Raw genomic sequence first — 23,577 nt, 5'->3', positions numbered from 1 at the left:
AATCTGTTGGCCTGGGGTCACAGAGCTGTAGCAGGAACTAGGTTTGGGCCCCGTTAGTAGGAACTCGGTCTGCCAAGATCCAAACACTGGCAGGAGAGGAGGTGGGAGAGATGGGAGAAGCTAAACCAAGCAGGGCCTCCAAGGCCAGATGAGGGATTTGAAAGTTCATCCTCATAGCCAAGGAGAAGGCCCTAAAGGATTTCTAGCAGAGAGCCGCACAATTCGATTTCCATTTTTAGAAGGTCATTCTAGATGCTGAGTAAAGAACCAAGACCAGCAAGAGTGGCAGCAGAGAGAGCAGTTAGGAATAACTAGTCCTCAAGGGAATCATTAATTCATCTCGCCTGAGAAGCCAGCAGCATCAGAGGAAAACCAGGACTCAAGGTGCATGGAAGGACAAGAAGGAGAAGCCTGTGAGAGTGTGATGAGTCTAGCCACCCTGATTACAGAAAGAGATGCCGTCAGAGAAAACCAAAATGGAAAGGATTCTCCGCACACAAACCCTAAGTCAATAAAGCCCCAAGAATTTAAAATAACTCGGTCGCTGAGCGTGGAGAGAAGCCTGAGGCCCACCTCCTGCAGCTGTGACGGGGTGAGGGGAGCTGTCTACCCAGCTAGCAGCGAGGCTCTTATACCAGCTTTAAACAGCCCAAGAAACCATAAATTAAAGGTTTGTGGGCTTTTGCAACCTTAGTAATAAAGGAACATGCTTTCTATGGTTCAGGAGATGACAAAAAAACCAGCCAAAAAAACCAGCCAATCGCCTTGCTGGGAAAGGGTTTTCTGCTGGACTCCCCAGACCTGAAAAGTTCCTTCTCTGCTACCCATAGGGTGGTTCCTACTGGAGCCCAGAACTCACTTCCCCCAGATGTACCTGGAGTGGGGGAGACAGCCTAAGGTCTGAAAAAGCCATCCTTTTTCAGTGACCGCATCCTCTCCTTCAAGCTCACCCCTCTGGGTGCGTGAGATGCTGGAGGGGACCAACGTGGAGGAGACGGAGGTTGCAGGCAGGATCCCTGCAGGGATCTCAGGAGGAAGGGTGGGGTGATGCAGAATGTCCCACTCTGCTTGGGGCAGCACTCACCCCTGCATGAGGCCCCCAAAACGAGGCAGGCCACAGATGAGCCGCTGAGGGGAGTCAATCTTCTTCAGGAGGTCATGGGAGAAGCCCTGGATGATGGCCTGCATGTGCGAGGTACAGCGCTGCATGAACTCCACCATCTGCAACACAGGGTACGGATGGGCAGTGTTGGCACGGCTAGTGGCCACCCTGGCCTTCAACGGAATTGGAATGGTCTGGTGAATGGGCTGAGGAGCTGAGAGCCCCTGACAGGGAAATCTCTGGAAAGGGGAGGGCTCAAGTTGTTTTCTAAAGGTATGCAATATTTTCAGAGAGAGGATTTCCAATAATTTCCTTCAATTCCCTCCTTTGACAGATGAGTAAATTGAGGCAAGAGTGAAATTACTTGTCCAAGGCCCAACAGCTAATGAGCAGGAGGCCCAGAGGGTGGGAAGGGGATTCTGCCCACCACTCCTTCCCACTATGTGCCCTGCACTGAGCATGCTCTTTGTGCTTTACATCTGTTAGGTTATTTCATCCTCATTAGAGGCCTCAGGCAAGTTACTTAATGTCATTGGGCCTGTTTCCCCATCTGTAAAATGAGGACAATCATAGAAGCTACCTGAAAAGATTGGTGTGAAGATTAAATGAGTTAATATTTAACTATAGTCATGCATCACATAACGACAAGGATACATTCTAAGAAATGCGTCATTAGGCTATTTCGTCATTGTGCAAACATCAGAGTGTACTTACACAAACCTAGATGGTGTGGCCTACTACACATCTAGGCTATATGGTACTAATCTTATGGGACCACTGTTGCATATGTGGTCCATCATTGACTGAAATATTGTTATGCAGCGCATGACTGTAACTTAATTCAGATTGTCTGATGCATGGTGAGTGCTAGCTAAGGGTGAGACAAAATTATAATTGTTCTCCCTTCTCCACTGAATGGACAACTAGAATGGTTCACTAGACTTGCTCAAGATTTTACAGCTGGTTAACTAGCTTAAACTCAGGCTTGTGTTACCAGTGCCAAAGCCACCGCAAGCCCTGTGCTGTCCCCAGGACCAGTCCCTGCCCGCTGGGCTCCAGACTCCCAGCCCAATGCTCTGCCTTGGGTGCGGCTGCAGAGCGGGCCCACCCTTACCATGGTGCTACTCTCCTTCCCTGCTGCCAGGGCCCAGGTCTTCGGGTTTCGACCCTTCTCATCATGGAGTCGAAGGTCACCTCCTGCATCCAGCAGTTTGCTGAGGATCCACTGGTTGCCGGAAAATGCCGCTGCGTGGACAGGGGTACTCCCATCAAAGCAGCGGCTGGAGGAGGGGTGGTACAATTAGTGGCCATGGCAGCACTCCTCCCTTCCACGGAACAGAGAGGTGGGATGCATTGGGTAACATAGGGCTCCCTTTCTACAAAGGCGACCTTTGGTGATGAGGATTATAATACCATTTGTCAGGCCCCTGGTCTGTGCCAAAAGGAGGTTTACACACATACCCTTTTTCCATCCTTACCTCCACCTTCAAGGCGGTATCATTTACCAATTTATAGATGAGGAAACAAAAAGGCAAAGCTGGGATTCACACCCAGGTATGGGTCTGGTTCCAAATCCAGTGTTCTTTCCCCCACTGCCCCCTGACGCTGGCTGCCCTGAAACAATTTCCTCATGTCTATAGTGTCCTGGGGTCAGGCTGGTGAAGCTCAGTCTAACCAGAGACCATCTCTCTCATGTGAGAATGTCTCTGTCTCCCAAACCCTATGGTAGAGGCCCACAAAACCTTGGCATCAGTAATCTGGTCAAGGATCTACAACTCAGAAAAATTTAATCAAACCCTATAAACTATCTGAGGCGAGAAGGGAGGGCCTTCACTGTGTCCGGGATACAGTGATATGTGATATGCAGCCGTGGTTTCCCAACCTGGCTGCACATCAGAATCACCTGGAGAACCTACTCTCTAATGGAAAAAGAAACACAAACGGGAGAAGGAGGAAGAGTAAAGGGAAGGAGGAAAAGAAATAAAATGAAAAAGGAGGAGGAAGAGGAGGAGAAGAAAAGTTTCTCAACTCCAGACTCCCAGTTCTCTTGACCAGAGGCAACTACTGTTATAACCTTTTATATCTTTCCAGAAATTTTCTATGCATATATAAGTAGGAATAAGAATATGCTATAAAAACTGTTTTGCATCTAAATTTTTTCATTTAACAATATACCTCGGAGAAATTTCCATATGAGAACATACAAGCCACCTCAATTCTTTCTAACAGCTGCACAGTACTTCAGTGTATGGATGTACCATAATTTAGTTAATGAGCCATTGGGATATTGGTCAAAAATACAGATTCTCAGACTACACACCAGACTGAAGCAGAAGCTGCAAGCATGGGGCCCAGGAATGTGTACTTCTTACAGGTTCCCCCAGTGATGCCAACAAGGCTGGCCTGCACCCAGGCATCTGGGAACCACTGGGCTATCTCATCCTGAGCTCTATCCTATTGCTGGGTCTGACGAGCAGTCCAGCACGCTGCACTGTGGAAATCATAATATCCTCCTCGTGGAAAAACAAATTTTTATAATGTTTTATAGTCTTCTACTCATTCTACCCATAAACAGTAAGAAACCTGGGTAGGGAGAGAGAAGACATTATTTCTCATTTCTCATGAATGCTAAGAAAGAAAGGAATAATGTTTTTTACACCCAACTAAACTTATACGGGAATCCAAGTCCAGGTGGTATCAAAATTTATCCTAGAGGTTGAAAACGGGGGAGGCCTGCAGACTGATACGGCAACCCAGAGGCATGTTTTATTTGGTCCACATAGTGTTTCAAAAAATAATTTAAAATAATGGAAAATATTTAACACTTGGGAGATTTCACATTGAAAATTGGAATTTCCAGCGTCTTGAAAATCTGGAAAGCTCTGGTCTCTTTAGCTCCCTTTCCTGCCCAGCAGCAACAGATGCCCAACCCTCCTTAGACAGAGTCTGTACCTACTGAGCCCACTTGGTCCCACAGGCATCTGACTCTGTGATCTCAATAAGCCCAGGCCATCGCAGCATTTCCATTGAGCACTTAGGAATACAACTTCCTCCTAGAAATTTCCCTTCACCTGGATGGAAGATATTTTTAAAGTCACATGAAAACATTCCTATCACAAAATACAAAGGCATGGAGTTTGCCTTCCTTCCCTTGATACTGTCCTTTCTCACCTCTCCCTGGCATCATGGGGTCTTCTAAAAAGGAATGTTCTGAGTTCTTCAGCGGGGCTAGGCTCCTGGTCTCAGCTCTATCATTAACACAATGCACCATTATGGGCCAGTCACAAACTTTCTAGGTATCAGTTCCCTAATCTGGAATACTAAGTCTGAATGATTTCATATTTAAAGAACTCAGCGCTAAACCTCCACAAAACAGATGTAAATGCAGATGACTAGAAAATGTCCCATTTTTGCTGAGGAACTGCAGGGGGTCCCAACATAGCCTCCCTACAAAGCTGTTATCTGCAAACATCAGGTGAACTAGCCCTTTATTTCTGAGTTTTGAAATTAAACGTTAACAGCAGAGACAGTAGATGAAATGTGAGTCTAGAAAAATTCTGGGTGGAAACACAGAAAAATGTTCACTGTGTTATCTCTGAGTTACAGAATTTTCACATTGATTGTTGTTTTTCTTTTTTCTTTATACTCTTCCAAGCTTCCAAGTTGTCTCCCACTAAGCAAGCAATCTTATAACAAAACAAAACAAAAAACAACAAAAGACACAACCTTCTGACAGGTTGTTGTTTTTTTTTTAAGTTCATTAAACATAGCCTCCTAATGTAAGATGGGAAAGCTATTTTATGACTTCTATGATTGTTCACATTCTAGCATTCCTGTGCAAATCAGCTGCCAGCTGGAATCATGTAAGCACTCAAAACCCGTTTCTGGTTCTGTCAGATGGAAAGTGTAAAAATGTCCCCTCTCTGTTGAGAAGGTGGTTGCAAAGATCTAGTGAGCTAGTGCTTGGGAGGGCCCTGGGGGAAAAAAAAATTACTACACAAAGAGAAGGATGTAGCTGATTCATTATCTTGTGTTACTGTTTCATATTAAAATTTGGACCAACTAATAAACCCAGATTCTTTTTATAATTTTATTTATTTATTTATTTATTTTCCCCCAAAGCCCCACTAGATAGTTGTATGTCATAGCTCCACATCCTTCTAGTTGCTGTAAGTGGGACGCGGCCTCAGCATGGCCGGAGAAGCGGTGCGTCGGTGCATGCCCGGGATCCGAACCCAGGCCGCCAGCAACGGAGCGCGCGCACCCAACTGCTAAGCCACGGGGCCAGCCCCCCAATTCTTTTAAACCACAACTACAGAACCCAGGCAAAAGTCATCCTGACAAGGTGATGCCAAGCACATTAATTGGTGAAGAACTTGTTTGTGGGTATATTAAACTGCTTAAGCAAATCATACAAATTATAACCCGGGGTGGAAATATGCAAACCATGCTGTTAATGACTAATTAATTAATGAATAATAAATTTCACTTATTTCACAGGGCCTAGTAAAATTGCTTAGAAAACTTTGTACTACCAGTCAAAAGTATGTTTCAACATATGTATATGACTGTATTTCATTGATATAAATATTAGTAAAGGTGCTTTTAATATCTTGTCAAAATAGTTTCCAAATGCCCCAACTCATCTTAAGAGCATACTAATTTTCTACCATAGTGATGTTATTGTACTTACTGATTTGGATCTGATCCATAATCCACCAGAACATCAACCAATTTTGTAAGGCCTAATAATGCCGCAACAAAAAGCGCTGTCTGGCCCAGGGAGTTAACTGCATCAACATAAATTCCTGAAAGGCAAATGCCAGGATGAATGCAAATATAAGGAAATTTCTTGAGATAAAACTAGGAAAACTCATATTACGGGGAAAAAAACTAAAATTCCTTCATACAGTACTTTCATGTATTACTAATGTAAACCTTTTTTCTTTTTTTTGTGAGGAAGATCAGCCCCAAGCTAACATCCATGCCAATCCTCCTCTTTTTTTTTTTGCTGAGGAAGACCGGCCCTGAGCTAACATCTATTGCCAATCCTCCTTCTTTCCCCTTTTTCTCTCCAAAGCCCCAGTAGATAGTTGTATGTCATAGTTGCACATCCTTCTAGTTGTTGTATGTGGGACGCCGCCTCAGCATGGCCAGACAAGCGGTCCGTCGGTTTCCGCACCTGGGTCACCAAGTAGCAGAGCGCATGCACTTAACCGCTAAGCCACTGGGCTGGCCCATGTAAACCCTTTTTTTATAATTTTATTTATTTATTTTTTTCCCCAAAGCCCCAGTAGATAGTTGCATGTCACAGCTGCACATCCTTCTAGTTGCTGTATGTGGGACGCGGCCTCAGCATGGCCCGAGAAGCGGTGCGTCGGGGCGCACTTCCGGACCCGGGCCAGCAGCGGAGCACGCGCACTTAACCGCTAAGCCACGGGGCGGACCCCTAAACCTTTTTTTTAAAAAGGAAAAATGAAAGCCTTCATTAGTCACACAAACACAAAAGGCCACAGACCAACTAGAGGGCAACCGCGGCGTTTATTCATCAAAAACGTTATTTACGGAAAGTTGCGTGGAAGCATTTCACCCCACTCTGGTATGCTCAAAGATAGACTAACATTGCTCTCAATCTTCAGAAAGTACAAGGGAGGGGGGTTTAATGATACTGTGTGTGTGTTGGGGAGGAGACAATAATACAAAAAGATTATTTGAAACAGAAGGCTCCATCTTTAGACCTCATTAAAATATAGACTAATTTGACAGGGGAAAAAAATTAAAAAGTGACCTACACCCCACCGTTATCAATTAAAACAAGAAAGCTATCAACTGAAAAAAGACCAAAGAGAAAGCTCTTAAGGAAATGAGCATCAAAACCAAAAACCCACGGGGTGGCCCAGTGGCGACATAGTTGGTTGAGTTCACGCGCTCTGCTTCGCAGAATCCTGGATTCCCGGCGCGCACCAACACACGCTCATCAAACCATACTGCGGTAGCGTCCCACACATAAAGTGGAGAAAAATGGGCACAGATGTTAGCCCAGGACCAATCTTCCTCAGATGTTATTAGCCCAGGACCAATTCCTCAGCAAAAAACGTAGTTTTGGCAACAGGCGTTTGCTCAAGCCTAATCTTCCTCACCAAAAACAAAAGCAAAAACACAAGATAACAAATTCAAAAAGTCAAAGTAAATGAGTAACTCCAAACATACCTAACAAACAAGCTAGCTCTGCTTTTTTTTTTCTATCCAACGTAACACCGCCACCAACTACAAAGCTTAAAAGCCCTGAAAAAACATAAACCACCACCAAAAAAAGACCTAGCGTTAAAAGTCCACTTATATGGTAACCAACACTATAACCAATAACACAAAAACTGTGACACCGAAACGCACAAACGCCTACATCTGCAAATGAATAACAGAACAGCATAAAAACCTGCACTTTCAACAACCGAAAGCAGAAACCGAAACCACTCAGATTGCGTCCTCTCCCTCTTGCTCTCCCAAAGGAAGAGAAGAACGATCATCAATGGCAAATGGCAGTTGCAAAAACAACACCAAGAGCCAGCTTCACGCTCAGGAGAGAACACTGCGCCTCCTCCTCGTGGTTTCGGGTGCTCTACACGTTCAGAGAAACTTCTCTAGTAACGAACTATAGAAATGATCCCTGAAAGTATAGTCTTAACGACACCCACTCTGCGTTTCCGGAGTGAACGAAATCTACACATATTTGACTGACGGTGAGTTTTCCTTACGGCACTATCTTTTCAAAGGCTACATTGGCATGTGTTTTCTAAAGAATTTTTCCATTAGAAGCTCAACAAAGCGTTTTGAACACTCGACTTTCCGAAGACATTTCCAGCTGTCACTGTAATTAACATACGGCTGCAAAACAGCCAATCACAAGCCATTTATTTCCAACCCCACTCCGTTCCAGCGGCACTTCCCTAGCGCCAGGTTTACGTGTGCGCTGACGACTACAGAACGCGCCGGGGCGTTAGGACACGCCTCAGTTTAGACCAACGGTCCAAGCGAGGACGCCTTTCGCAAGGAAAACGTAAAAGAAAAAGTGGATGGTGAAAGCGACGATCCAAAGCCAAACACTATGACATTTGCAAAGCCCTTTTTTTTTTTTTTTGAGGAAGATTAGCCCGGAGGTAACATCCAGTGCCAATCCTCCTCTTTTTTGCTGAGGAAGATTGGCCCTGAGCTAACATCCGTGCCCTTCTTCCTCTACTTTATATGAGACGCCGCCACAGCAGGGCTTGATGAGCGGTGTGTCGGTGCGCGCTGGGGATCTGAACCTGCGAACCCCTGGCTGCCAAAGCGGAGCGCGTGAACTTAATCGCTATGCCACTCGGCTGGCCCCTGCAAAGCCCTGTTTTTAAACTTTATCCTGTGATCAAAATACTAGACATATAACAGTTCTTTTGGATTTTTTTTCCAAATCAAGAAATTTTTATTTATATAAAATTTGTGTTTAAATAAGGAGGACACTACATCGTCCCCCTGCTTAAAGCTTCAGTAGCTTGCCAGCTCTTAGGCTAAAGACAAAACTCTACATAGCTTAAAAGGCCCTGCATGGTCTGGCCCACACCCACCTCTCCAGCCTTATTTTGCACCAAATTCCCCCTCACTCCAGCCATACTAAGATTCCTACAGTTCCTCATACTAATCATGTTCCCTTCTGCCCCAAGGCCTTTGCACAAGCTGTTCCCTCTGCCAGGAATTCTCCCCCACCCCTTCCAACTTAACTTCAATTCATCATTGAGACATCTGTCCAAGTGTCATTGTCTCAGATCTTCTTAACCAGATCAAACATCTCTTCCGTGTAATTATTTGATTAATGCCTGCCCCCCGCCTGAGACTATGTTTCAGAAGGGCAGAGACCATGAAATGGCTTTGTGTACTCACAATACCCTAAGCACCTAGTATTTTTTTTTTTTTAATTTTTATTCTTTTTGTGAGGAAGATCAGCCCTGAGCTAACATCCAATGCCAATCCTCCTCTTTTTTCCGAGGAAGACTGGCCCTGGGCTAACATCTGTGCCCATCTTCCTCTACTTTATATGGGACACCGCCACAGACCACAGCTCGACAAGCAGTGTGTGGGTGCGTGCCCGGGATCCGAACCTGCAAACCCCAGGCCGCCGAAGCAGAGCGCACGCACTTAACCACTGCGCCACTGGGCTGGCCCCCTAAGCACCTAGTATTGAATGAATGAATCCAAGCAAAGGTGTCCAGGGCAAAGACTGGGCAAGATAGGGGTCGTTAATATGATCACTGGCCATGTTACAGCCATGGGGTGAAATGAGTCATGAAACATACTACCCAAACAGCTGAGAGCTGAAGATGGGACCCTGAGGCCCAATAACACCTTAAGGGGCAAGCTGAGATGACAAAGCCAAAAAGTAGGGAGAGAAGGAAACCAAAAGAGGCAAGAGCAAAACCTGGAACAAATGGATCACAGTGACAAGGGAGGTCAGAGTTTCAAAAAGGAGGATCACCAACAGCATCAAAGCTGGAGACATCTAGTAAGAAGGAACAGTGTTCTTGGTGAGAGCAGTGCCAGTGGGGTTCACATTTCTTACTGCTCAGGGCTTGATGAGTCACAAGTATTTGTGGCATCTCTGTCTCCCCTACCAGACTGTCTCCTCTAACCTGGAGGGTAGGAGGAACTACCAACTTTACCTATCTTCAGTGCCTGGTAAACTTAACTGCCCAACATAAGCAAGCCTGAGTAGAGAAGAGGAGCAATGAACAGTGTGGGAAGACAATTCTCCATGGATCACTCGTGTATCTGCATGTCAGAAAGTTATTTAGCAAGGCACTAACTACCCTTTGTTCTAGACTACCTTTTTGAAGACGTTTGTATAGCAAACTTTGGAAGATACAATATCCCCCTTTAGAGCAAAGTGCAGGCATGCTTACTGTCCAGTATGATAAAGATAATGTCTCCCTCTGGAGCAGAGGGCATACTGTCCATTATAAAAGATTTGGATTCCCTAAGCTCAGGGTACTTCTACTGTAAAGAAATCCACTACATGTGCAATGTTATCTAGCTCTTTGCATGTCTCTGTGGGAATTGGGGCTTGAGGAACTAGCACCAAAAATGCCAACATTCTAGCTACTGCTGTTGCTGTGAATAATAAACTATCACTCAGCTCTGACCCAGGAATCTCATGTCTTCTACTTCATCCATAAACCTGTAACAGGCTCATTTGTAAAACTGCAGACTATTCATAATTCTTAACAGGAAGGGACTACAGCCAGGGAAGCAGACTGGGGCTCATGAAGTAAAAGACTAAATCAACCAGGGGCCAGCCTGGGGGCATAGTGGTTAAGTTCACACAATCCACTTTGGCGGCCCAGGGTTCGCAGGTTTGGATCTCTGGTGCGGACTTAACGCACCGCTTGTCAAGCCATGCTGTGGCGGCATCCCATATAAAGTAGAGAAAGATGGGCATGCCTGTTAGCCAAGGGCCAATCTTTCTCAGCACAAAGAGGAGGATTGGCAACAGATGTTAGCTCAGGACTAATCTTCCTCACAAAAAAAAAAAAAGAAAGAAAGAAAAGAAATCAACCAGAGCCTCCAAGGGCTTCTCTAAAGAACAGGAAGCACTTAGGGAGGCACCCAACAACAATTCTTGAGAGGATACAGGTGGCTGGAGAGAAAAATAGTTTGAAAACCACTGTTCCCACAACTTACACGAACAACAGCCCTTTGGTGATTTACTAGTAGACAACATTTATTCATTCATTCACTCATTCAACAAATATTTCTTTCAGGCCAGCACTGTAACCATGCTGTGGCCGATATAAAGGTGACTAAAATAAGTCCCCCAAGAAGTGACCAATAAAGGCAGCTTTGACATGATACAAAGACTGACCAAAAAGGTCAAAAGACCTGGGTTCAAGTGTTAAACTCCTAATGACAACCCTTTGTAGCATGGGGACTCCAGACGAGTCAGTCACCTAACCTCTAGGCCTCCTGGAAGGCAAGACCTGATATTGATAACAATGTGTGCCAGGCACCATTCTTTTTTTTTTTTTTTATGTGAGGAAGATCAGCCCTGAGCTAACATCCGTGCTAATCGTTCTCTTTTTGCTGAGGAAGACTGGCTCTGAGCTAACATCTATTGCCAATCCTCCTCCTTTTTTTTTTTGCCCCAAAGCCCCAGTAGATAGTTGTATGTCATAGTTGCACATCCTTCTAGTTGCTGTATGTGGGACTCGGCCTCAGCATAGCCAGAGAAGCGGTGCATCAGTGCGCACCCGGGATACGAACCCGGGCCGCCAGCAGCGGAGCACGCGCACTTACCCGCTAAGCCACGGGGCCAGACCAGGCACCATTCTAACTCAATCCTCACAACAGTATGATAGGAGGAAGGTACTACTGTCATCACTGTTTTATGGATGGAGAAACCAAGGTGTAGAGAGGATAAGCAATTTGCCAAAGGTCACAAAACAATCTGGCTCCGAAGTCCACGCACTGTACCACACCGTCTCCCTCCCATCCTAATTCCTCAGCCTCCCTGCTCAGAATTGCACAAGCTTTAATTACTAAGTAATGCTGTCCACTGCACTGAACACAAAAGGGAGATAAAATATTACTTCCTGAGAGAAGGGAACCTAGATAGCTTTGGGGGAAATTAGGACAATGGGTATAAAGGGGGACGAGGGGATAAAACAAATAATGTAGGTACAAGAAGGAGGGATATTTCACCTTACTCTACAATACGCAATAAACTAACACAACATGGTGCCTGGATTAAAATAGTGGAAAGAAGGATAAACTTCCCATGAAGCTTGCAAAAAATTGAAAAATGAGAAAACATTCAGTGCTGGAGAAGAGGTGGGAAAATGGACACTCCTAAATGTAGTTGGGACTGTGAATTGTTACCATGCTTTTGGAAAACAATATGGCAATATCTATTAAAGTTTGACCCAGAAATCCCACTTTGAATATTAAAAACTCATTATATGAAGATATATTACAAAGTATTTTATCAAAACATTGTTTCTGGTGATACAAACTGCAAAAAAAGAAATAAATTTTAATATCCATTAGTGGGGTACAAATGAATAAATTACAGTACATAAAGATGATAAAATATTAAGCAGTTTTTAAAAGGAATGAGTTATATGTATATCAACAGGACTAGAGACAGATAAGATGTACTACTGTTAAATAGGAAAAGCAAGATGCAGAATGTGTATAGGATGATACCACTTTTGGAAAAGCAGATTAGCAACTTTAAAAAATATACTGAATCAATATATCTTTCATTCCACTGGTTAAAATAACCTCATATTACCTTTGTAATAAAAACATGGTTTAATGGGAAAAAAAGTTGTTTTTTAAGGATCACCCAAGGAAGCATGTTCTAGACATTTCCTGAGAAGAAAAGAGTTGTCCACGGTTTCTTAAAGCCATGAACTCAGGTGGAAACGTGAGAATAGGAGAAAAGTGATAATGCAAATTTTAAGAACAAGGACTAGGCTAGTGACAGACAAGTAAAACTGCAAAGAGAAAACAGTGGCTTTACTCCCTGGCATAAGATCTGAATTAACTGAATATATGCTGCTTTCTCAGTTTTATAAGGGCAGTTTTCAACGGCACTGTCACCTGCAACAGGAAATGAAGCCTGCTTGTACCTAAAGTGAACTACATCACATAATAGTCAGTAGAATTATGAGATTTTGCTGAATTTTCTAGCCAGGTGTTCAACTATAGGGGTGATGTATTAAGAGCCCCAGAGGAGCCTCCTAAAGTAGATGTCTGGAAAAACCCCTGATTAGCCTGGAATAACTGGGAGGTGTAAAAATCAAAGAAAAATACTTAGACTAAGAAAATTAAAAAAAAAAAAAAAAAAGCACACTAGACTAAAAAGACTGATTTAAAATTGCATTTAGCCTAAAGAAACAAAATTAAAAGAACTACTCATAGCGCTGAGGGGAGAAAAAAGAACAAAGCATCTTAGGGGCCGGCCCCATGGCTTAGCAGTTAAATGAGTGTGCTCTGCTACTGGCGGCCCGGGTTCGGATCCCGGGCGTGCACCGACGCACCGCTTCTCCAGCCATGCTGAGGCCACATCCCGCATAGAGCAACTAGAAGGATGTGCAACTATGACATACAACTACCTACTAGGGCTTTGGGGAGAAAAAGGGAAAAAAAGGAGGATTGGCAATAGATGTTAGCTCAGAGCCGGTCTTCCTCACCAAAAAGAGGATTGGCATGGATGTTAGCTCAGGGCTCATCTTCCTCGCAAGAAAAAAAATAAAAAGAACAAACCATCTTAAAACAAGAAAATATCAAAAGTGCATTTAAAATTACTTTAATCACTTTTCTTTGTAAGTCCTAAAAGGTAACCACTCAGACTATATCCCATTGCTCAAAAGGCAGACATTGTCGAATGCTTAATAGCAGGCCCAGATACATATTTCTAGCAGCATATCTGAAGCCTAGCTTGTCCAGGAAAGGTGGCAACACTAGAAAAATTCTACATTCAAAACCAGAAGGCCAACTACAAGCAGCTACTTAACAAAAACTCATTAAAGGAAAAAAAGCCTCACATTGCTACAGGAAAACTAATGACAAAAAAAGAGAGACTGAAACAACAAACCCCAAAGATATAAATTAAAAAACATACTTGGAAACTAAGCACAGAAGAAAATATACTGGAGAAAGAAACACAACACTTTTTAAATAGCTTCTTCCATTTAACTAGCTAAAGAGAAAAACCACTCAGACTGCGTCCTCTCCCTCTTACTCCCCCAAAGGGAGAGAAGAACGATCATCAACGGCAGATAGCAGTTGCAGAAGCAATACCAAAAGCCAACTTCACGCTCAGGAGAGAACGCTTTGCCTCCTCCTCATGGTTTTGGGTGCTCTACACTTATCAGAAAAACTTCTCTAGTAACAAACTATAGAAATGATCCCTGAAAGTATAGTCTTAACCTTGAACTTGCAGCCTCTGCTGGGTCTGTGACAGCTGCACACTTTCTACTGATGGTTAAGATAATTTCCTCATTTCTAGTTCTACTGAAAAAAGAGAATGAGATTTTGCAATACAATATTTCAAATGCTGTCACTTAACAACGCATTTTAACATTTTAAGTGGAAATGTAATTTTAAAAATTTTTAAATAGCCACGTTTAATTAACATAATACTGAATGACAGCCAATCACAACCTGCATCTTTAAAGCCAAGAAGGCATTCACTCCACAGTTTGGTAAAGCAGCCTCACCCATGAAAGCTAAAGGAAATGGTGGGCCAGTGAGAGCCAAGCTGATTCAGTGATTAGTAAATCTTAGCAGTTGCATGCAACGGCTGTCCTAAGTGTTTGACTTTCCAACTCTGGTAAGTAAAAGGCAGGTCTCCATGACTGTGGCAGCAAAAGGAGCTGGGTGGCTGAGAACCAGTGCTGGAAAACAGAACTCTTTGGTTTTTGTACCATATGTTTGCACAACCTGTTCACACTTTCTGAGTTTTTAAAATAAAGCTAGTTGGTGGATTTGACGTTTCTTCTTCCCTCAACAAATACTTGAGTGCCAACTATAACAATACCAGCTATTGAGGACTTGCCAGGTACCAGTCATCATTCTAAGTGCTTTACTTATGAGATAAAGACAATTTTTGTGTGTGTGTGTTTGAGGGCAATTGGCCCTGAGCTAACATCTGTGCCCGTCTTCCTCTATTTTGTATGTGGGACGCCACCAAAGCGTGGCTTGATGAGCGGTGCATCAGTCCACGCCCAGGATTCGAACCTGCGAACCCCACGTCACCGAAGCAGAGCGCTTGAGCTTAACCACTATGCCACCAGGCCGGCCCCAAGACAATTATTAATTGTCCTAGTTTTATGGCTGGAGGAACTAAGGCACAGAAAGATCAGGTAACTCCCCTGAGGTCTGATAAATAGAAGAGCTGGTAGGTGTCACCTTAACCATTATCCTGCTTTTCTATGTGCTAACGCACTATTCTAGGTACTGGGCATACAGAGGTACAAAGGTGACTCAAGGTCTCTCCCTGCTCTCACACAGAGCTTACATTCTAGTGAGGGAGAGAGACAGACAACAAATACCCAAGAGGATGTCAGGTCATGAGGTATGTCGAAGATTTTAAGCGTTGAAACAGAGAGGGACTTGGTGCTACTTTAGATTTGGGTGGTCAGGGAAGGACTCTCTTTGGAGTTACATTTAAGCACAGAAAACAACTAATGCAAAGACCCAAAGAAGGGAAGAAGATGATGTGTTCCAGCAACTTGAAGACAGCTAGAGAGCATAGGGTATGAGGGAGAGGAGATGCAGGCAGGCGCCAGATATCTGAGGGTTTTCTGAGCAAGCGCAAGGCCATGGGAGTCTGGATTTTAAGTGTGAAGGGAAGCCACTGAGAGGTTTGAAACTGCGGAGACCAGTTCTGAGGCCACCGTAAGGTGTTTGTGGAAGAGATCATGGCGGCTTGCGCTGGGGCGTAGCAAGGAAGGAGAAACTTGGGCTGTTCTGAAGTTGAGTTGATAGGACTCACTGATGGACTTGTTGGGGGTAGGTGGGGTGGGTAAGGGAAAGAGGCTTCAAAAGTGACATGTTGGTTTGTGCCTGGAACAACTAGGCATCTACCTACTTTACAGAGGGACAGACTGAGGTTAAGGAACTTCCCACGAACCCACAGCTAGTAAATAACAGACCAAGGAGTCAACTCCAGCGCATAACACTGCTCCTCTGAGGCCCCTCAAACTTTGAAGAAGACCAAGAACTAATTTAAGACTCACAGGGAAAGCCTGACCACTGTAGACCCAGAAAGAGAAAATCAAGGAGGAACTACATGGTACATGGCGAGAGTGGAAGAAAGAGAAAGTAACTGCGATCTCGGCAGATGCCTCCAAGACCAGGAAGCAATCTCAAAACTTCAAGAGCAGGGAAGGGGAGGAGGCATACTCTCAGGAGGTTTTTTCCTCACCTGCTCCCTGGGGATGATAATTCCATTCTTTCTTTATTCTCAACCTTCTACCCCTCTCCTCACCAGCCTCCCTCAGCAATGATCTTGCCTCATACTTGGCACAGAACTAGAAGCCATCAGTTGACACACCCTCAATATGGTCTCATTTAATAGACAAACCCACCAACATCTGCACTCCCTACGTTCTCTGGTCGACTCCAAGGTCTCCCGGCCTGCTGGGAGCTGCTCTCTCCCATATCTCAGTTTCTCCTGCTCTACTCAGTCTTTCCATCTGCACTCAGACTTCCTCTCCCATCTTTAATTAATCCCTGTCTGGATCCCACATCTCCTCCCCTTCCCCCAGCTAAATGCACGCCCACCTCTATACCCTCCATCACTGCCTGACTTCTTCCAGGAGCTCTTTCCACCCAGTGGCAAGCACTCACATCCCTTCACTGATCAGTCCACCCCAAACCAGTTTGTCTCCATGCAGGACCAATACAGTCACCAATAAATGCCGTGGATACTTTTCTATCTCCATCTTTATCTCTCATCGGCTTTCTACACACTTCACTGTCCCACTTCCCTTCCTCGGCTTCCATCAATCACACTCATCCAGTTTCCCTCCTACCTCTCTGGCTGCTCATTCTGTCTTTGGGAGTTCCATCTCCTTTGCCATTCATCTGTTAAAGGTCAGAAATCTCTCCTAAATGTGCCCTAAACTGAACTGGTGCCCTACCATCACTTACCACCGCATTGCCCTATCTAATTCAGTTCCTCCTCTATTTTCTCTATTTTAACATATGGAACCACTGTCCACCCATTTGTTTAAGCCATAAAATCTGACAGTTATCCTTGACAGCCCCTCTCACTCATACTTACATTGAATCTATTCCCAAGTCCTGTCCATTTCACCACTTAAATTCTTTCAGATCCGGTCATTTTCTCTCTTTCTCCATCACCACAACCATCTTCTCCTATGTAGATGAATGCAGCAGGTGCCTAACCGGTCCTCACACTTTCCACCTCACCCTTCCCCCCCAAATCTAATTGCCACATAGCAGTTAGAGTGACCTTAAATTGCACAGTTGATCAAGTCACTCTCCTTCAATAGCTGCCCACTACCCTTAGGATGGAAGGTAAAATTATCTCCACCTTTCTGTCCACCATGCTTTGGCCAAACCCTGCCTTCTTTCGACCCTCCTCGGGGCTAAGGTCCTATAAACTCTAGGGCTACACATGTTACATGTCCTTGGCCTCCCTGGAGACAGAGGAAGAAGTCACCACAGGGGACAGGTAGGGGGTGTCTACATGTGTCAGAGGAGGGTGACTTCACAGGAAGGAGAGTATAGAAAGACAAACTTTCTATTTCAATACTCTTGCGCTGCCCCAAGCACCCAGACATGAAAACTCCAAATTACATAATTGATAAATCTAATCAGAAAACCCAAACGCATGCACAGAACTTGTGTCAGAATAAATTTAGCTCACCACATCTACTACACACTACAGTATGCCTGTACAATTTCAGCAACAGAAAAAAGGAAACAGCTGCCAAGAAAAAAAAAAAAACCCACACAGCAAGGAAGCAGGAAAAATCATATGCCATAAAACAAATAAAGGGGACCAAAAAAAACAGGAAGCCCAAATCTCAACTGATAGCATATTAAGAAAGCAACTTCTACTTTTTGTAACAATAACGTAGACAGAAACCACTCAGACTTCGTCCTCTCCCTCTTGCTCTCCTAAAGGAAGAGAAGAACGATCATCAATGGCAGTTGGCAGTTGCAAAAACAACACCAAGTGCCAGCTTCACGCTCAGGAGAGAACGCTGCGCCTCCTCCTCGTGGTTTTGGGTGCTCTACACGTTCAGAGAAACTTCTCTAGTAACGAACTATAGAAATGATCCCTGAAAGTATAGTCTTAATCCTGAACTTGCAGCCTCTGCTGAGTCTGTGACCGCCGCGCACTTTTTGTTGATGGCGATATTTTTTCTACCTTATTCTCTTTTCAGAAATATTATATAAATGCATTTTCAAAGCGTCGTTTTATATATAACTTTTAAAATTTTCTTACTAAAGAGTTTTTTCCTTTAAGAAACTAAGATTTCAAGTTCTTAATTAACCTATTACAGACTGACAGCCAATCAGAAGCTCTTGTCTGTCTCTTAAAAAAAACGCTAACTTCCGGGCTTAAGACAAGGGTAAACTCAGATGCGTCAAATTAATTTTCTAATCTTAAATATGACACGCAGCGTCTATGGGTGAGTTCTTCTATTTTTTAATTTTAACCTCTAAGATCCTGAATTTCAAAAGCTAATAGGTGGGTTAATTTGACCCTTTTACTTTTTTTTTTTTTTTGGTCTCTATATGTTTGTTTATTGTTGTTATTATCTACTACTTAATGAAGAAAATCATATGGTATTTGACCTTCTCCCTCTGACTTATTTCACTTTGCATAATACCCTCAATGTCCATCCATGTTGTCACAAATGGCTGGATTTCATCATTTCTTATGGCTGAGTAGTATTCCATTGTGTATATATACCACAGCTTCTTTATCCGTTCGTCCCTTGATGGGCACCTAGGTTGCTTCCAAGTCTTGGCTATTGTGAATAACCCTGCAATGAACACAGGGGTGCATGTATCTTTATGCATTGATGTTTTCAAGTTCTTTGGATAAATACCCGACAGTGGAATAGCTGGATCATATGGTAGTTCTATCCTTGATTTTTTGAGGAATCTCCATACTGTTTTCCATAGTGGCTGCACCAGTTTGCACTCCCACCAGCAGTGTATGAGAGTTCCCTTCTCTCCACATCCTCTGCAACACATGTTGTTTCCTGTCTTGTTAATTATAGCCATTCTGACGGGCGTGAGGTGATATCTCATTGTAGTTTTGATTTGCATTTCCCTGATAGTTAATTATTTTGAACATCTTTTCATGTGCCTGTTGGCCATCTGTATATCTTCTTTGGAGAAATGTCTGCTCAGATCTTTTGCCCATTTTTTAATTGGGTTGTTAGTTTTTTTGTTGTTGAGATGCATCAGTTCTTTGTATATATTGGAGATTAAGCCCTTATCAGATGTATGGTTTGCAAATATCTTCTCCCAATTGTTAGGTTGTCTTTTCGTTTTGTTGATGGTTTCCTTTGCTGTGCAGAAGCTTTTTAGTTTGATGTAGTCCCATTTGTTTATTTTTTCTATTGTTTCTCTTGCCCGGTCAGACGTGGTGCTTGAAAATATGTTGCTAAGATCGATGTCGAAGAGCGTACTGCCTATGTTTTCTTCTAGAAGTTTCATAGTTTCAGGTCTTACATTCAAGTCTTTAATCCATTTGGAGTTAATTTTTGTGTATGGTGTAAGGTAAGGGTCTACTTTCATTTTTTTGCATATGGCTATCCAGTTTTCCCAACACCATTTGTTGAAGAGACTTTCTTTTCTCCATTGTATGTTCTTGGCTCCTTTGTGAAAGATTAGCTGTCCATAGAGACCCTTTTACTTTGAAATCATTTGCTGGTTATTCACGTGAGCGTGGACCTGAGGGGAGCATACTGGGCTCACCTGGGTAGCTTTTCAAACTAATGTACCCAGGCCGATCTCAAATGGGGAATGGAGAGGTTTATTTTGAAACAATTCTTTCCATTTTTTTTTTTTAACTAGGAAAAAAGTAACAACTGTAGTGTGGTTACTTTGGGGTTTTTTTTGGGGGGGGGTCTGTTTTATTGGTAATTTTGTACATTTTTGTACTGTTTGAATTTTTTTAACCTTAGACTATATCATTTATTTTTAAATATCAGCAGATCTATTTAGAGAGCTCATTTTTAGTTTTATTCTTTGTGCCTCTCAGTATAAGAAAACAATTCCAACCTAAATAAGTCTTACTTAAAAAAAAAACTTGCCAACTGAGTCTGAAAGGCTACACATCCCTCCCCCTCCCCCTAAAAAAACCCTGACTTAAATGTGATTTCTCTTGTTCATTTGGAAAAAAAACAAAAAACTACCATTTCTCCAGTTATGTTGCATCTTGGGAAAATCCCTTAACCTTGTCAAAGAAAGATAGGTTCTCTCCCCAAACTAAGCACTGGGTGAACTGTGTATTCTGCACCTTTGCTTGCAGCTTGAGAAAATCTCTGTTGAGAGTAGCCCATTTAAAATCAGAATCTCTCCTTGGGGCTTTACTTCTACCACTGTTTGATAGGTTTGTGCTTCCGTGTTAATAGGAATGGTGAAACTACTGTTAGGGAATGAAACTTTCTTATTCCAAGTAACAGCCACAGACGTAGCCTCATCGTTTGCTTCTTAGGTATATTGTGTTTATGCCTCCACCAGCAAAGGCCTTCCCACCTCTTGTTCCCTTTGCCTGAAATGCTTTCTGATTGAGAGTCAGTACACCTGGCACCTTCAGCCAGCCTGGCCTACATTTCCTCTGTAATAAGACATGTATATTTAATATTTTTAAGACCATGTGAAACAAAAGTTTAGGTAATCTCTACCTAAATTAGTGCTCATTTCTTAAATAATACTTGCCTATTATATGGTATTCCAACCATATACCACCCCATGCTCACCCTTGCCACCTGCTGGTCCTTTTGGCAGCCAGTTATTAAGATTTGACGTGTTCAACATGTCTAAGAAGTTTTGTTTGGAACAACCTGTTGGTGCTTCCTTCACTTACCTGAAAATAACAGAACGTACCTCATATAAGGGAGACTGCAAAGATGAGAGGAGTTAGTTAACACTTGTGAAACGCCTTAACAGAGCCTGGCACTCAGGGACGCCTGACTGGCCTCTGCATGCCTCACAATCACAATGTGCACGCTACTGACTGATGGCAATCACACAACTGTTTCACAGATCCCGGTTTTTCTCCACTCATCAGCAGTTCCAAAAACAGATACATCCATGACTGATACTAGGAAAGAAAAGGCTGGGCTTCTGTGGACATTTTTGAGAACTTTGAAATTAATGAATCATTGAAGCAACAGGGAATATATGTCGTTGTTGATTTGTCCTAAACTTCACAGCCTAACATTTGAGTCTCCAAAGCCAGCAGGTTAATAGGACACTATTACTATTGAGATCCAGCGATTCTCAATGTAGAGGCCTTTTTCCCAAATCCATGGAGAGATTTTTTTGGAATACAGTACAGATACTGGCCCTAAGGAGCCTAGGAAAATCTAGGTGGGCCAGGGATGGGTAGGATTTGTATGGTTTGGCTGCCCCTAGCCCCTATGAAACCACTCATATAATGGTAAAAGTTTAATAATAATAGCAAAATCTATTAAGCTCTCAATACTGATTTAGGCTCTGTGCTAAAAGCTTTATACATATTACATCATTTGATCTTTTTGTAGGTAGGTACTATTATTATCCCCATTTTATAGAAGAGGAAACTGAGACACAGAGAATCTGATAACTTGGCTGAGGAGACATGAATCTGGAGCTGGGCTCCTGGCCACTGTGCTGGGACACAGGACTTACTGGTGAACCACGAAATTATTTCAAGTGCTACACTGAAATTATTATTTATTTTAACTTATATTTGAAAAACATTAACAAAACAACAAGATATCACTTACACACTTATTAGAATGGCTAAAATCCAAAACACCAAGTGCTGGCACAGATGTGGAGCAACAGGAAGTCACATTCATTGCTGTGGGAATGCAAAATGGTACAGCCACTTTGGAAGATAGTTTGACAGTTTCTTTGTTTTTTTTGTGTGTGTGTGTGAGGAAGATCAGCCCTGAGCTAACATCCATGCTAATCCTCCTCTTTTTGCTGAGGAAGACCGGCTCTGAGCTAACATTTATTGCCAATCCTCCTCCTTTTTTTTTTTTCCCCCCCAAGTCCCAGTAGATAGTTGTATGTCATAGTTGCACATCCTTCTAGTTGCTGTACGTGGGACGCGGTCTCAGCATGGCCGGACAGGCGGTGCGTCGGTTCGCACCCAGGATCCGAACCCGGGTCGCCAATAGCGGAGCACACACACTTAACCACTAAGCCACGGGGCCGGCCCCGTTTGACAGTTTCTTACAAAGCTAAACATTCTCTCACCATACAATCCAGCAACTGCACTCCTTGGTATGTACCCAAAATGAGCTGAAAACGTATATCCACACAAAAACCTGCACATTCATGTTTATAGCAGATTTATTCATAATTGCCAAAGTTTGCAAGCAACCAAGATGTCCTTCTTTAAAGAATTTTTTTTTAATTTTATTTATTTATTTTTTCCCCCCAAAGCCCCAGTAGATAGTTGTATGTCATAGTTGCACATCCTTCTAGTTGCTGTATGTGGGACATGGCCTCAGCATGGCCAGAGAAGCGGTGCATCGGTGCGGGCCCAGGATCTGAACCCTGGCCACCAGTAGCGGAGCGCACGCACTTAACCGCTAAGCCACAGGGCCAGCCCCCGAGATGTCCTTCAATAGGTGAATGGATAAACAAACTATGGTACATCCAGACAATAAAATATTATTCAGTGATTAAAAAAAGACCTATCAAGCCACCAAACGACATAGAGGAACTTGAAATGCATATTGCTAAGTGAAAGAAGCCAATCTGAAAAGGCTACATCTTGTATGATTGCAACTATATGACATTCTGGAAAAGGCAAAAGTATGCAGACAGTAAAAAAAAACAGTGGTTTCCAGGATTCACAAGGGAGGAATGAACAGGAGGAGCATAAAGGATTTTTAGGGCAGTGAAACTGTTCTGTATGATACTGTAATTGTGGACACATAAAATTATACACTTGTCAAAATCCATAGAACTGTATAGCACAAAGAGTGAAGTTTAATGTAAACTATGAACTTTAGTTAATAATAACATATCAATATTCATTTTTTAAAAAACACACACTAGGGGCTGGCTGGGTGGTGTAGTGGTTAAGTTTGCCAGCCTGGCTTCTGGCGCTCCAGGGTTCGCAGGTTCAGATCCTGGAAAAGGACCTATGCACTGCTCATTAAGCCATGCTGTGGCAGCGTCCCACATAAAGCGGAGGAAGACGGGCACGGATATTAGCCCAGGGCCAATCTTTCTCAGGAAAAAGAGGAGGATTGGCACAGTGTTAGCTCAGGGCTAATCTTCCTCACGAAACAAAACCAAACCAAAAACACTCATTAAAACTATCTATTAGGGCCGGCCCTGTGGCTTGGTGGTTAAGTGCGCGCGCTGCGATGCTGGCGGCCCGGGTTCGGATCCCGGGTGCGCATCGAGGCACCACTTCTCTGTCCATCCTGAGGCCGAGTCCCACATACAGCAACTAGAAGGGTGTGCAGCTATGACATACAACTATCTACTGGGGCTTTGGGGGCAAAAAATAAAATAAATAAAATCTTTAAAAAAAAAAAACAAAAAACTATCTATTAAACCTGTGGTTTCCGGGATATCTTGCTCAGAACATAGATAAGTAAATAGTGCTGGGTAATCCACTACAAGCAGACCAACAGGACTCAAGGGCGAGATGCCTGACCTGCCCATAAATGATCTACAGACCATACATGTCCAGGAGTGTGGATGGTACTCATAAC

General features: G+C 43.3%; 1 protein-coding gene and 3 non-coding genes across 10 annotated transcripts in view; all 4 read right to left on the bottom strand.

Moving 5' to 3' along the window:
* TEX14 (testis expressed 14, intercellular bridge forming factor) overlaps positions 1-23,577 on the bottom strand; it is a 128,860-nt gene that overhangs the window by 57,879 nt on the left and 47,404 nt on the right. For all 7 annotated transcript variants that reach the window (XR_015554696.1, XR_015554697.1, XR_015554698.1 and 4 more), the window contains exons 3-5: positions 5,796-5,910; positions 2,217-2,382; positions 1,085-1,221 (exon numbers count right to left, since the gene is read on the bottom strand). Coding sequence is in view for 4 of the 7 variants with exons in the window: in XM_087440918.1 (XP_087297044.1) it covers positions 1,085-1,221; positions 2,217-2,382; positions 5,796-5,910 (418 nt within the window). In the remaining 3 variants the exon portion in view is untranslated. The remainder of the gene's footprint in view (positions 1-1,084; positions 1,222-2,216; positions 2,383-5,795; positions 5,911-23,577) is intronic.
* Positions 7,572-7,785, bottom strand: LOC147914979 (small nucleolar RNA U3). The gene has a single exon (XR_015554856.1). It is a non-coding gene; the product is annotated as a small nucleolar RNA U3 (small nucleolar RNA).
* On the bottom strand, positions 13,845-14,059 carry LOC147914978 (small nucleolar RNA U3). The gene has a single exon (XR_015554857.1). It is a non-coding gene; the product is annotated as a small nucleolar RNA U3 (small nucleolar RNA).
* LOC147914977 (small nucleolar RNA U3) lies at positions 17,752-17,965 on the bottom strand. The gene has a single exon (XR_015554858.1). It is a non-coding gene; the product is annotated as a small nucleolar RNA U3 (small nucleolar RNA).

This window comes from Ceratotherium simum, chromosome 16, assembly GCF_057802395.1.
Source record: "Ceratotherium simum simum isolate JZ-2026a chromosome 16, ASM5780239v1, whole genome shotgun sequence".
Classification (NCBI taxonomy): Eukaryota; Metazoa; Chordata; class Mammalia; order Perissodactyla; family Rhinocerotidae; genus Ceratotherium; species Ceratotherium simum.
This window is presented reverse-complemented; position numbering and strand designations above follow the sequence as displayed.